At 51.0% G+C, this 14,170-nt stretch overlaps 2 protein-coding genes across 2 annotated transcripts; one reads left to right on the forward strand and one right to left on the reverse strand.

The window, feature by feature from the left end:
• Nucleotides 1–3,000: 3,000 nt before the first annotated feature.
• LOC148837234 (oxytocin-neurophysin 1-like) lies at nucleotides 3,001–5,655 on the reverse strand. The gene is made up of 3 exons (XM_088910662.1): nucleotides 5,533–5,655; nucleotides 4,218–4,422; nucleotides 3,001–3,098 (listed from the first exon to the last, which is right to left on the reverse strand). Exons 1-3 carry the CDS (start codon nucleotides 5,653–5,655, stop codon nucleotides 3,001–3,003), a joined length of 426 nt encoding a protein of 141 aa, XP_088766788.1.
• A 3,666-nt stretch (nucleotides 5,656–9,321) lies between these two features.
• oxt (oxytocin) lies at nucleotides 9,322–12,605 on the forward strand. The gene is made up of 3 exons (XM_088911055.1): nucleotides 9,322–9,441; nucleotides 11,637–11,841; nucleotides 12,463–12,605. The coding sequence occupies exons 1-3, from the start codon at nucleotides 9,322–9,324 to the stop codon at nucleotides 12,603–12,605; spliced, it is 468 nt and encodes a 155-aa protein (XP_088767181.1).
• The last annotated feature ends 1,565 nt before the right edge of the window (nucleotides 12,606–14,170 follow it).

The raw sequence follows: 14,170 nt of genomic DNA on the forward strand, positions 1-14,170 counted from the left end.
CCGAAAATGTTCAGCTTTGACGAGTCGTGAAAGTGACTCTCCGGAACACGTTCGGAAGTGTTGGGAGTACTTTAGGCACACGACCTGCCGCAACATTCAGGCACACAGAAATGAGCAGGAATAGAAAGTGCGGATGGGTTACACCCAGCACCCTGCCAGGACCTGCAGCAGCATTCGGTTCTCAATCACCTTTATTGATTTCTCTTTAAACACGCTGGACGTTCATCTGCGCTGGACACAGCATGCCCATCCCTGCTACAGCACACGCACAGCGCAGTCACGAGGGCTCGGGAGATCAGCAGCAGCACGCCCCCCTGTGTCGGGGCAGAGAAGCACACCCGTCTGAGCACGGCCCTCTGCCAGGTGCTCCTGTGGCCTGCCCAGATTATACACAAGCACAAAGTACAGTCCTGGAGAGGAAGGTCCAGAGGTGTGAAGAGGCTGTGTTCAGGCCCTGTGTGCCCCTCTCTCACAGGACAGCAACAGGCAGTGTGCAGGGCTGACATTCGGACCGAGAGGCACTGAGCACTTACTGTAGTGCACAGAAAGCAAGACAGTGTGTGATAGATTCCCATACCTGCCAGAATCACAACAGCTCCCAATCCTACTGGGAGAGGGAGGAGGGAACTAATCTGTACTGGCAGCCTAGTGTGTGATCTCCTGTCACAGCCTGAGGAACAGACAGTGAGCTTGTCTCTCAATAATAATAATACAGTGTGTGATCTCCTGTCACAGCCTGAGGAACAGACAGTGAGCCTGTCTCTCAATAATAATAATACAGTGTGTGATCTCCTGTCCCAGCCTGAGGAACAGACAGTGAGCCTGTCTCTCAATAATAATAATACAGTGTGTGATCTCCTGTCCCAGCCTGAGGAACAGACAGTGAGCCTGTCTCTCAATAATAATAATACAGTGTGTGATCTCCTGTCCCAGCCTGAGGAACAGACAGTGAGCCTGTCTCTCAATAATAATAATACAGTGTGTGATCTCCTGTCCCAGCCTGAGGAACAGACAGTGAGCCTGTCTCTCAATAATAATAATACAGTGTGTGATCTCCTGTCCCAGCCTGAGGAATAGACAGTGAGCCTGTCTCTCAATAATAATAATACAGTGTGTGATCTCCTGTCCCAGCCTGAGGAACAGTGAGCCTGTCTCTCAATAATAATAATACAGTGTGTGATCTCCTGTCCCAGCCTGAGGAACAGACAGTGAGTCTGTCTCTCAATAATAATAATACAGTGTGTGATCTCCTGTCCCAGCCTGAGGAACAGACAGTGAGCCTGTCTCTCAATAATAATAATACAGTGTGTGATCTCCTGTCCCAGCCTGAGGAACAGTGAGCCTGTCTCTCAATAATAATAATACAGTGTGTGATCTCCTGTCCCAGCCTGAGGAACAGACAGTGAGCCTGTCTCTCAATAATAATAATACAGTGTGTGATCTCCTGTCCCAGCCTGAGGAACAGACAGTGAGCCTGTCTCTCAATAATAATAATACAGTGTGTGATCTCCTGTCCCAGCCTGAGGAACAGTGAGCCTGTCTCTCAATAATGCTCCATATGTTTGTATGTATATGTATTATGATGTGTCTGAATTGTAAATGTCTGCAGATGTTGTGTTAATTATAAGTTCTTTGGCAACACTGAAATTCATTGGTCGTGTCAATAAATCGTCATGAATTGAATTCAAGGCTGTTCCAGGATTCCCCCTGCTGGCCAATGAGTGCAATGACACTAGTCCGACTGGCAAAGGGGTAAATCTGGTGTAGTTTATTGTCATGTGCACAAGTGCAATTAAATGCTTATTTGCACATATGCCCCTATACAAACACATCAAGGAAACACCAAAAACACAGAACAGCGGCAACAACAACAAGTTAAATAACATCTTAGAGAAAAAAAGGAACCCATGAGTGTGAGCCAGTGGTGGGGGTAGAGTTCAGTAATCTGACAGCTTGTGGGAAGAAACTCTCTCTGGATCTGGAAGTTGGTGCCTTTCTGCTCCTACAACGCTGACCAGAGGGAAGGGGGGAGAACAGTGAGGAGCCAGGATGACTGGTGTCCTTCACGATACTTCCAGCCTTCCTGAGGCTGCGAGTAGTGAAAATGTCTGAAATAGAGGGGAGCTGTACCCCAACGATGGACTGGGCTGACCTGATCGCCCCCTGTAACGCCACACTGTCCTCCCACACGTGAGCCACTCTCCACAGCGCACCTGTCACATGTGGTCAGGACCGCTGAAGACAGACCACATTGATTCAGCTGGCTGAGGAAGTAAAGGCGCAGTTGTGCCTTCGTTTTAGCTCCAGTTACATGCTGGGACCACGTTGAATCACTACTGATGAAGGTACCCAGGAACCCGAAGCTGCTGACCATCTCTACAGCCACCCCATTGATGTGAACAGGGGTGGGGTGCCCACCCTGCTTTCTAAAATTGATGACCAGCTCTTTGGTTTTGCTGATGTCGAGGCAGAGATTATTGTCAGTGCACCACTCCACCAGGTTCCTGACCTCATCCCTGGAGGCTGTCTCATCATCAGCAGTGATTTGGCCAATGGTGGTAGTGTCATCAGCATAGTTGAAGATGGAATTTGAAGATGGTGACAGCAGGTCTTCACAGTTCAGGTCCTCATGATCCTCTGTCTCTTCTGCATTTTGTCTCCACGGAGTTCTTGATTATGTAATTGAGCCCCAGACTTTATGAAGTTACTAATAAGGCATTTGTAAATTTCTATCAGCTCCGGGCAAGCAGCTGTACAAGATTTATTTTACCTGTAAACATTCATGAATAACCAGAAAACTACAACTTTTAGGAGAAGAAAATGAAAAGGAGTAATCAATCACATTATTATTTCAACAATTAGGCAACCAAGAGTCCACCTGGAATGAAAACCATCTGACATTGGGGTCAACAGCGCCAGCATTGGCGTGCCCTGAATTAGAGAGTGAAGGGTTCTCAGCGTGGAGTCTCCATGGGTTGCTCTCTGCAGGTTGGGGTGCTTTCACTCAAGGAGTGGGTATCTCCACGTTGACTGTCCTTGTCCTGAACCCCTGGGTACCCCTTCACCCTCCACACAGGAGACATCAGTGGTACAACTCTCTAAAAAACAGTCAAAGACAGACGATTATGAGGCTGGTCATGAAGGAGAGCAGGACAGGGAAACGCACACAGAGCAGACGATCATGAGGCTGGTCATGAAGGAGAGCAGGACAGTGAAACGCACACAGAGCAGACAATCATGAGGCTGGTCATGAAGGAGAGCAGGACAGTGAAATGCACGCAGAACAGATTGGTGCAGCAGCTGCACTAATGCAGACACTGTACCGAACCACAGAGGTTAAGCAGGAGCTGTTTTTTTGGACGAAGCGCTCAGTTTAACATCAAAACATCACTTTATTAACCCTTTACAATTTCTTGTATGAGGAATTTGTCTTTTCGCATACCCCAGCTTGCTCTCCATGAGACACACAGACAGGGAGAGAGTTTGGGGTCAGACGCAGGGTCAGCCATTGTACAGCACCCCTGGAGCAGTTGGAGTTAAGGGCCTTGCTCAGGGGCCCAATGGAGTAGGATTCCTCTGCCGCCCGCGGGATTTGAACCAGCAACCTTCCACCCACAGGCGCAGATCCTTAACTACAGAGCCACCCCGGTGACAATGAGCTCTGGGTGGTGACTGAGAGACTGAGATTGCGGGTGCTGGCAGTGGAAATGAGGTTTCACCGCAGGGCTACTAGGCTCACTCTCCATGACAGGATGATGAGCTTGGCAGTCTGGCAGGACCTTGGAGTAGAGTCGCTGCTCCTCTGGGTCAAGAGGAGCCAGTTGAGGTGAAGCCCCCTGGGTGCCTCCTGCTGAGGGTGTACGAGAGACAGGGGGAGGACCCAGGACACTCTGGAGGGGGTATCTCTGTCAGCTGGCCTGGGAGTGGCTGGGAATCCCCCAGCAGGACTGCAGACTGGTGCTGGGGAAAGGGAGGTTCAGTCTGCCCTGTGCACCCTGTCACAGGGAGTAAGCGGTTAGGAAATGAAGGATGATGAAGATGATTATAAGTCCTCCCGCATGTTATATTCCTTGTGTTATAATATACACTATTCAATTATAATTACATATAAGCCTTTATATGTTATAGTCAGTGTTTATATTATTATATTCAATTCTAATTCATTCTAAGCCCTTCTGCATGTTATCTTCTGAGTGTGATGTCATGCAGTGTCTGACCTTCATCACAGCAGACCCCTGGAGCAGCACAGCGCCCCCCCTCAGCGCCACAGGCTCTGCCCCCGGCCTCGCAGGGAGATGGCAGGTAATTCTCCTCCAGGCAGCGCGCTGTCTCAGGGGTGCCCACATAGCAGCCCAGCTCCTCCCCACAGCAGATACTGGGGCCAACACAGCGCCCCCTGTCTCCAGGGCCACACGCCATACACTGAGGAGAGAGAGAGAGAGAGACAGGGTCTGAAGAGAGACAGACAGAGGGGCTACAGACACACTGAGGAGAGAGAGAGACAGGGTCTGAAGAGAGACAGACAGAGGGGCTACAGGTACACTGAGGAGAGAGAGACAGGGTCTGAAGAGAGACAGACAGAGGGGCTACAGACACACTGAGGAGAGAGAGAGAGACAGGGTCTGAAGAGAGACAGACAGAGGGGCTACAGACACACTGAGGAGAGAGAGAGAGAGACAGGGTCTGAAGAGAGACAGACAGAGGGCCTACAGACACACTGAGGAGAGAGAGACAGGGTCTGAAGAGAGACAGACAGAGGGGCTACAGACACACTGAGGAGAGAGAGAGACAGGGTCTGAAGAGAGACAGACAGAGGGGCTACAGACACACTGAGGAGAGAGAGAGAGAGACAGGGTCTGAAGAGAGACAGACAGAGGGGCTACAGACACACTGAGGAGAGAGAGAGAGAGACAGGGTCTGAAGAGAGACAGACAGAGGGGGTACAGACACACTGAGGAGAGAGAGAGAGACAGGGTCTGAAGAGAGACAGACAGAGGGGGTACAGACACACTGAGGAGAGAGAGAGAGACAGGGTCTGAAGAGAGAAAGACAGAGGGGCTACAGGCACACTGAGGAGAGAGAGACAGGGTCTGAAGAGAGACAGACAGAGGGGCTACAGACACACTGAGGAGAGAGAGAGAGAGAGACAGGGTCTGAAGAGAGACAGACAGAGGGGCTACAGACACACTGAGGAGAGAGAGAGAGACAGGGTCTGAAGAGAGACAGACAGAGGGGCTACAGACACACTGAGGAGAGAGAGAGAGACAGGGTCTGAAGAGAGACAGACAGAGGGGCTACAGACACACTGAGGAGAGAGAGACAGGGTCTGAAGAGAGACAGACAGAGGGGCTACAGACACACCGAGGAGAGAGAGAGAGAGAGACAGGGTCTGAAGAGAGACAGACAGAGGGGGTACAGACACACAGGGAGAGCGAGGAGAAGACCAAGGCTCAGGAAAGGGAGTGGAAGAGGGACACACTGATGCAGATGAGAGAGAGAAATTGAGCCCTGAGAGAGCCCCAGGCGTCCTACCTCTCTGTGCCCACGGCCAAGGTCGGGCACAGCCCTTTTGCCACCTAGAGGGCAGTTGGAGATGAAGCAGGCGGAGGACAGGGAGAGAAGCCCCAGCAGGCAGATGGCCGTACCAGCAGGCATGACGGCGAGACCACTGGACTGGGACACGCTGGACTGGGACACGCTGGACTGGCACACACTGGGCTGGCACTCTGGATGTGTGTGTGCCCCCGCTGGGCACAGCCTTCTACTTATACCCCCCGGCCTGGCCAGGCTAATGAGCAGATCAGGAGGCAGCTCAGGGACGGGCGCTGGGGTCAGAGCCCCCGGAGATCAGACAGGAGCGGGTAGGCTGGAGCTGAGCGAGTAATCACACCCATGGCGACAGGCTGCTCACACTCATCAGGCTCAATTAGCCGCATCGTCGCTGGGGGGCGGGAGGGGCTGGTTTTGGTCAGGAGCACCGAGACAGAGGTACAGGGTGGTTATTCAAAGGCAATCACACACAACATCCTTTCAGCAGAAGGTCTAAACATCGAGCATTTTACATGAAATTGTGTGGAAATTCCTCTGCAGTGCCCACTCATGACCGTGTCCTGTCCTGCTCTGTGGGACACTCTAGTCACCACTGAGGGGGTCAGTGTGTCACACGGAGTGATACCACTCACGCACTTTCAAAAGAAGAACAGCCCTGAAGACAGGAGGCCATTCAGCTGGTTAACCTAACAGTATGACCCAGCCGTGTCTGTTCTCACAGCCTCTCCCCCTTCCTCTGTTCCACTGGGCTCACGTTGTCTTGCCTTTCCTGGATTTGAATCGCTTGGATCAGGTCCCCAGGGTGGACATCTCTAGTCTTACGTACAGCCCTGGGGTCGGACACCGGGCTTCGACACCTCTGCTCTTACTGACAGGTGCTGGGAGGGGACAGTAGCGCCCCCCACAGAGTGACAGGAGAGGGACAAGAGCCCTGTCTGCCCCGAGGAAGGCTGCTCGGCTCTGGAGAGACCTGTGGCGGGTGGTGTATCTGACCTCTGGATGAGAGCAGCCAGGACGCTGGAGTGTGAAACCCAGGCAGGGAGCACTGTGCCCTGAAGGCCACTTTCTTGTCAGTGTTGCAGCTCGGTATCCTGTATGAGCCAGAATCAGCCTATCAGGATGCAAGTTCCCCACTTCTACTTTTACAATTAATCTCCAATTACACTTTCTTGTCAGACATAAACCTCCTTTGATCTCTGCACGGAAACCAATTGACCCTCCTCCTAGTGAATTAGTAACTAATTAAGAAAGAGGCAATTGCAAAGACACTGCTAATGACCAGCAGGAATGGATGAGCTGTGCATGTGTTTGTGAAGACACGCTCCTCTTCTCTTCCCTCTGCCACCCTCTGTTCCTCTTCCCCTTTCTCTCTACCTCTCCCAGCCTCTCTCGTTCTCTCCTTCCTTGAGCAATATGACACAGACACTGCTTAGCGTGTCAAAGATCTGTTTTTCTTCCCCAGTGCTCAGTCGTCTCACAGCTGGAGACAGAGCCCAGTCCATTAGTGACAATTTAAGGAACGTGACAATTATTATTATTATTATTATTATTATTATTATTGAGAGACAGGCTCACTGTCTGTTCCTCAGGCTGGGGCAGGATATCACACACTTATTATTATTGAGAGACAGGCTCACTGTCTGTTCCTCAGGCTGGGACAGGAGATCACACACTGTATTATTATTATTGAGAGACAGGCTCACTGTCTGTTCCTCAGGCTGGGACAGGAGATCACACACTGTATTATTATTATTGAGAGACAGGCTCACTGTCTGTTCCTCAGGCTGGGACAGGAGATCACAAACTATATTATTATTATTGAGAGACAGGCTCAGTCTGTTCCTCAGGCTGGGACAGGAGATCACACACTGTATTATTATTATTGAGAGACAGGCTCACTGTCTGTTCCTCAGGCTGGGACAGGAGATCACACACTGTATTATTATTATTGAGAGACAGGCTCACTGTCTGTCCCTCAGGCTGTGACAGGAGATCACACACTGTATTATTATTATTGAGAGACAGGCTCACTGTCTGTTCCTCAGGCTGGGATAGGAGATCACATACTGGGCTGCAGCTCTATTGAGTTTCCTCCTCTGCGTTTTTTGTGCTGCAGACTGTTCCCACATCTAATACATTAATACAGACATTGAAGAGGGCTAGGCTCACTATAAAGGAATGCATAATTCTGTCCCTTTGTTTCCAATTTTTAATGCATGCCTCTTCTAAGAGTACATTCACTTCATTACGTCATAGACTTCACCCCCTACACCACTGTTTGTAAAACAGTCCTTTGAGCAAAATTGAATCAAATGTTTTTTATGAACTCAATAAAGTAGGCAAATATATTGCATTGTTTTGTGGAAATGTTTGTTTCTGAATGTGTGTAGGCTGTCGATGTAAATATGAAGTCTGGATCTGTGGTCAGTAAGGAGGTCTGGACCTGTGCTCAGTAAGGAAGTCCTGATCTGTGGTCAGTAAGGATGTCTGGACCTGTGCTCAGTAAGGTGGTCTGGCCCTGTGTCAGTAAGGTGGTCTGGCCCTGTGTCAGTAAGGAGGTCTGGCCCTGTGTCAGTAAGGAGGTCTGGCCCTGTGTCAGTAAGGAGGTCTGGCCCTGTGTCAGTAAGGAGGTCTGGCCCTGTGTCAGTAAGGAGGACTGGCCCTGTGTCAGTAAGGAGGACTGGCCCTGTGTCAGTAAGGAGGTCTGGCCCTGTGTCAGTAAGGAGGACTGGCCCTGTGTCAGTAAGGAGGTCTGGCCCTGTGTCAGTAAGGAGGACTGGCCCTGTGTCAGTAAGGAGGTCTGGCCCTGTGTCAGTAAGGAGGACTGGCCCTGTGTCAGTAAGGAGGTCTGGCCCTGTGTCAGTAAGGAGGTCTGGCCCTGTGTCAGTAAGGAGGTCTGGCCCTGTGTCAGTAAGGAGGACTGGCCCTGTGTCAGTAAGGAGGACTGGCCCTGTGTCAGTAAGGAGGTCTGGACCTGTGCTCGGTAAGGAAGTCTGGATCTGTGCTCAGTAAGGAAGTCTGGATCTGTGCTCAGTAAGGAAGTCCTGATCTGTGTTCAGTAGGGAGGTCTGGGCCTGTGCTCAGTAAGGAGGTCTGGCCCTGTGTCAGTAAGGAAGTCTGGATCTGTGTTAAGTAAGGAAATCTTGATATGCAGAAAATGTGTTCTGGTGTTTGTATGGGTGACGATGTCCATCTGCAAGAAAAATCTGCACAAGTGACATGAAATTGATCCAAGTTTCCTCTCATTATCAAGAATTAGAAAACCATAAATATGCAAATTCAAAGAATATTCTGCTGCAGGTCCAAAAGCTTTCCAGCATTCCCTGTGCTCCGCCCCTGTCCAGTAACTCATGGGGGTGTTAATGATGTGCGGGGCTTGATGGCTGTTCTAATTGTGCCTGCATGTTAATGAGAGAGGCCTCCATCAGCCTCTGACCCGGGGCCGCTGGGAGAGATTATGCACTGGCACGGCCCCGGACACACTAATGACTGCTCTCGCTGTCAGACACGCGTCCACCAGGCCCGGCCGGAGCTCCGCTGAATGTCCCAGGTCAGAGGTTCACCTTAATAAGACATTACTATTTTCCCACCGATGTTATTAACTCTGGGCTGTTAATCATGTGTCAGCCATCGGAGGGCCCGTACAGTATAAAAGGTGCTGAGAGCCGAGCGAAGCTGAAACGGCGCAGAGCTCCTGCCTGCACACCACTGACAGCCCGTCCAGCGAGAAGGACCCTCAAGCCCCTCTGAGCACCCCCTGAGACAGCAGCTATGTCTGGCCCTGCGGTGTCTGTCTGTCTGCTCTGTCTGCTGTCCTTCTGCACAGCCTGCTACATCTCCAACTGCCCCATCGGGGGCAAGAGAGCACTGCTGGACAGGCCCGGCCACAAGGTGAGAGTCCGTCGGCGCCCCTGCCTGCCTGTCTGAGCCTCTGCTCCTGATTGCTGTCATTGATTTGCGTACTTCATCAGATAATAGACTGACTGTGCTGTGAGGTGGGTCTGTGTGTGTCTCTGTGGGCGAGTGTGAATCTCGGGGCTGGGCTGTGTGTCCGACTGCGTGCTCCAGTGTCCCATGTCAGACGCTCCCTGTCCTGGGCCCTGTGCTGTACTCGCCTCTCTAAACCTGCGGATCTGTTTGTGTGTCGTTATGCCCGGCTGACAGCCTTCGTTCGTTCATATGAGCTTTGTTCGTGGACCTGCCTGTGTGTCAGCCAGAGCTCTACTGTGTCTCTCGGAGGACGGTCACACAGAGCACCCTGATCCGCCCGTGTGATGAGCAGCTGCCCGCGGGAGACACAGCGCAGAGGATACAGATCAGAATGCAGCTAGACTCAAGGCATCCTCTAAAGCCTTCTGCTCCAGTGCAAAACTGACTCTAGTTTTCAACTGATGATGATCTTTTACAGATTCACACTGCCTCTTGTAGGCATATTTGCTTTCAACAAAGTTGGGAGCAAATCTTGATCTAGAGCAGAAAATCTTCCCAAACAGTTATGTATGGCTCAGTAAGGCTCAATCAGGCTCAGTATGGCTCAGTAGGCTCAGTATGGCTCAGTATGGCGGCCTGGGCCCCTGGGTACCACTGAGCCCTCAGCCCAGACTACCAGAGCCTAGGGGGACAGCAGGCAGCAGGCTGCTGTTGACTGGATATGACTGGCTGACACCCCTGAGGACAGCCTGGCCTGAAGACACACTGGAGACACTTGAAAGACACTGGTGAAATATCTAGAGACACACTGAAGACTCTGGAGAGAAACTGAAGACACGCTGGAGACACACTGGAAACACTAAACAGACACCCCTGTAAAATTTGTAAATTAGGGGAAGAATGTTTGTCTAATCCCAGAGTATCTGTCCCTGTGCAGTAGGAAGTACACCTCTGTCTCTATTTCTCCCCGCTGGCAGTGGGAGCACAGCCTGTCCTCTCTGGGCAGCCAGGTCTGCCTGTGTCGCCCAGTTTCTATGGCCAGGCTGTGGTCACTGAACCTGTACTTTGTCAGGGTCTGTTTCTTTTTGCTGTTTCTTATCTTGGTCAAATATTCGGCTAGTGTGTATTGTCTGTTTAGGGTTCTGTAGCATTCCAGTTTGTGTGTGTGTGTCCCAGTGTGTGAGATACTGCTGTTTGATCCGTGCTGTGATGTGCTTGAGTCTGAGTTGTGGTGCTCTAGCAGTGCTGTCCTGAGGCTGGCTGGTGTCGGTGAGCCTCAGGACCAGCTGGCTCAGGGGGCTCTGTTTTGGGCTCAGCTCTTGGCTCAGCAGGGCTTTGTGGTGGTAGGAATGTTGGTCGCTGTTTTTTAGGTGTAGCCAATACTTTAATACTCTTTTCTGTATGTTTATCAGTAGTGGGTACTGGCCTAATTCGGCCCTGCACCCGTTGTTAGGAGTTCTTCTCTGCACACGGAGGATGTTTCTACAGATCTCCATGTGCAGAGTTTCTGTGGGGTGTTTGTCCCATTGAGTGTACTCCTGGTCTGTGAGGGGACCCCACACTTCACTGCCGTATAGGGCAATGGGTTGGATTACACTTTCAAATATTTGGAGCCAGATTCTTGTTGGTGGGTTGATGTTGAAGAGCCTCCTTCTTATTGTGTAGAAAGCCCTGAGTGCCTTCTCCCTCAGTGCCTTCACTGCCAGGTCAAAACTCCCTGTCTCTCTTTCTCCTCAGTGTGTCTGTAGCCCCTCTGTCTGTCTCTCTTCAGACCCTGTCTCTCTCTCTCTCTCTCCTCAGTGTGTCTGTAGCCCCTCTGTCTGTCTCTCTTCAGACCCTCTCTCTCTCTCTCCTCAGTGTGTCTGTAGCCCCTCTGTCTGTCTCTCTTCAGACCCTGTCTCTCTCTCTCTCCTCAGTGTGTCTGTAGCCCCTCTGTCTGTCTCTCTTCAGACCCTGTCTCTCTCTCTCCTCAGTGTGTCTGTAGCCCCTCTGTCTGTCTCTCTTCAGACCCTGTCTCTCTCTCTCTCTCCTCAGTGTGTCTGTAGCCCCTCTGTCTGTCTCTCTTCAGACCCTGTCTCTCTCTCTCTCTCCTCAGTGTGTCTGTAGCCCCTCTGTCTGTCTCTCTTCAGACCCTGTCTCTCTCTCTCTCTCCTCAGTGTATGGCGTGTGGCCCTGGAGACAGGGGGCGCTGTGTTGGCCCCAGTATCTGCTGTGGGGAGGAGCTGGGCTGCTATGTGGGCACCCCTGAGACAGCGCGCTGCCTGGAGGAGAATTACCTGCCATCTCCCTGCGAGGCCGGGGGCAGAGCCTGTGGCGCTGAGGGGGGGCGCTGTGCTGCTCCAGGGGTCTGCTGTGATGAAGGTCAGACACTGCAGTATAACTTCTTGCTGGAGTTGCACTTAGAAAATGTTGATCAAGTTGTATAAGAACAAAAAGCTATGAAAGTAGTCCTGTGTTTTTTCTTCTTTTTTTGATAAATAGTAAAAACTGGAAACAGATCAAAGAGGATGCCAGACATGTCAGGATTTCAGGGATCCTGCGTGAAAACCTGAGGCAGCTCTGCTAATAAGAGACAAGGGTCTTGGGATCACTGATGGAAAGGCCTCCAGCCCTATCCAGCTGGACAGGCTGAAGAGATTAAACATGATCATGCAGAGACACTGCAGGCCTGTGCTCACAGATAGTGTCAGGTGTTCTCCATTAAGGAGAGTGTGACATTTAACTTCAGGAGAGGCAACTGTCTGACTCCTGTAGATCTCCAGGTGTCAGTGTGAGCAGGAGTGTGGAGGAGGTGATCAGTACTGTAGATCTCCAGGTGTCAGTGTGAGCAGGAGTGTGGAGGAGGTGATCAGTACTGTAGATCTCCAGGTGTCAGTGTGAGCAGGAGTGTGGAGGAGGTGATCAGTAGCCTGTAGATCTCATATCCCCTTTTTTCTCTTCCCATCTTTCCTCCAATGACCATCTCATTCCTTCTCCCTCCAGAGGGCTGTAGGGTAGACTCATCTTGCCCAGGAAGAGATGACAGCAGCCAATCAGAAAGCAGCAGTCCAGCTGTGGGCGGGGACTTCCTGCCAAGACTGCTGCACATGGTGAGCCACACACCCTCGAGAAGACTACGCCAATGAGCCCTCTGCAGGGGGAGAAGAGGGTTGTACCACTGTGCACAAATCAGGGGATGGCCAGCAGTGACTCAGTCCAACTGTGCCTATATCTCTTGGGGCACCACTACCTGTGTCCCATCCTTGTATACCCCCTCCCAACAATGAACCCCCAAACCCATGGACTGCAAATACATTAATAAAATGCTGGATACTAATACCAATACTACTGTAGGATATATATCAGTACTGTGTAAATTTAGAATGATGAGAAATTGATTGGTCAGAAGCCAATAAATAATCTGTGATTGTACTACTGTCTCCTAGCATTTTCTTTATGTTGACAGCCTTTGAGTTGTGGTGTGAGTCAGCTTGCTGTAGCACAATTACAATGAAGATGTACTGTATGCCATGGACTCCAAGTGACAGGAGACCTGGATCACCTGGAGGCAATACCATCCCTTCGCTCCAAGCGAGTCAGGAATATTTAAGGGCTGCTCGGACTTTGCTCTAGGCTCGGATATAGAGTTTGGACAAGGTGCTGAAGACCTTAGCGGACAATGTTAACAGCAGTAAACATCAGCACCAAGCAAATCAGGCCATTGCATTAGTCAGAGCTGCTCAGCATCTAACAGGCCAAATTATCAGCAGGTGTCCATCACGATCCAGCAGAAGGACCCTAAGCAGAATCCTCAGAACTCAAAAGTACCAGTAGGAGTTTATCCAAACACATGGGTCAGGAGGCCAGGCCAGGGTCAAAAACCAGTAAATCCACAATAACCAAGTCAAGATCCAGAAGCCAGCACCAGAGGTCATGAAACAATGCAACTCTGGCTGAGTAAAACCCACTACTGAGCAAGGAGTGGTGTGTCAGGTTGGTTTAAGTAGGCAGGTGGGAGAAGGTGTGTCTGATTAGTTAATTGGAAACTTCACTGGAATGTGAAGGAGTTGATTAAGGGTGGCGAGTTCACCGGGGGCGTGTCCTGGCAACAGCGAGAGATTGGCAGCTGAAGGTCGACCTGGGGAGGCAGCGTAAGGGCCCTGAAACCATAGTGAAGACCACACTGTATCGGAGTGGGTGGCTATGCCAGAGCTAGCGGCTCCTGGGAAGACCAGAGGGAGGAGTGAGCCGGGACTCAGTCAGTCTTGGCTGTCTCCTGGGCGAGGGAGTGTGATGTCCAAACTCCCGAAACATCACTGATGATGTGTCCAGGTGTATCCGAGGATGTACAGTATTTCTCAGAATAGCTGAATAATTGTTTAACTGGTTGAAGGGTAGACTAGAGATCAAAACGAAAGGGTTATTATTGCAGCGTCAGGTGTAACTTCTAAAGAAGTGTTCTCAGTGCTTTTTGTGAGATGGGCGTGGCCCTGAAGGTCGGTGCCTCTTCACCAGCCAATCTGCAGCACCGAGCAGCTGACCATTCCTAGCTGGCTGCAAAAGCACTAGCCCCAGTCAGTCCTGCTTCCAGAGCCTTATATCCCTTCAGATTCTTGAGGTCTTCGGGAAGCCAATTCTCTCTCGCAGTCCCAGCGGGTTCCACATCTGGGAGCCTCTCACACGTCACAGACTGCTGCTGAGACACCCCGTC

This window comes from Atractosteus spatula, chromosome 3, assembly GCF_055471065.1.
Source record: "Atractosteus spatula isolate fAtrSpa1 chromosome 3, fAtrSpa1.hap1, whole genome shotgun sequence".
In the NCBI taxonomy this organism is placed as follows: domain Eukaryota; kingdom Metazoa; phylum Chordata; class Actinopteri; order Semionotiformes; family Lepisosteidae; genus Atractosteus; species Atractosteus spatula.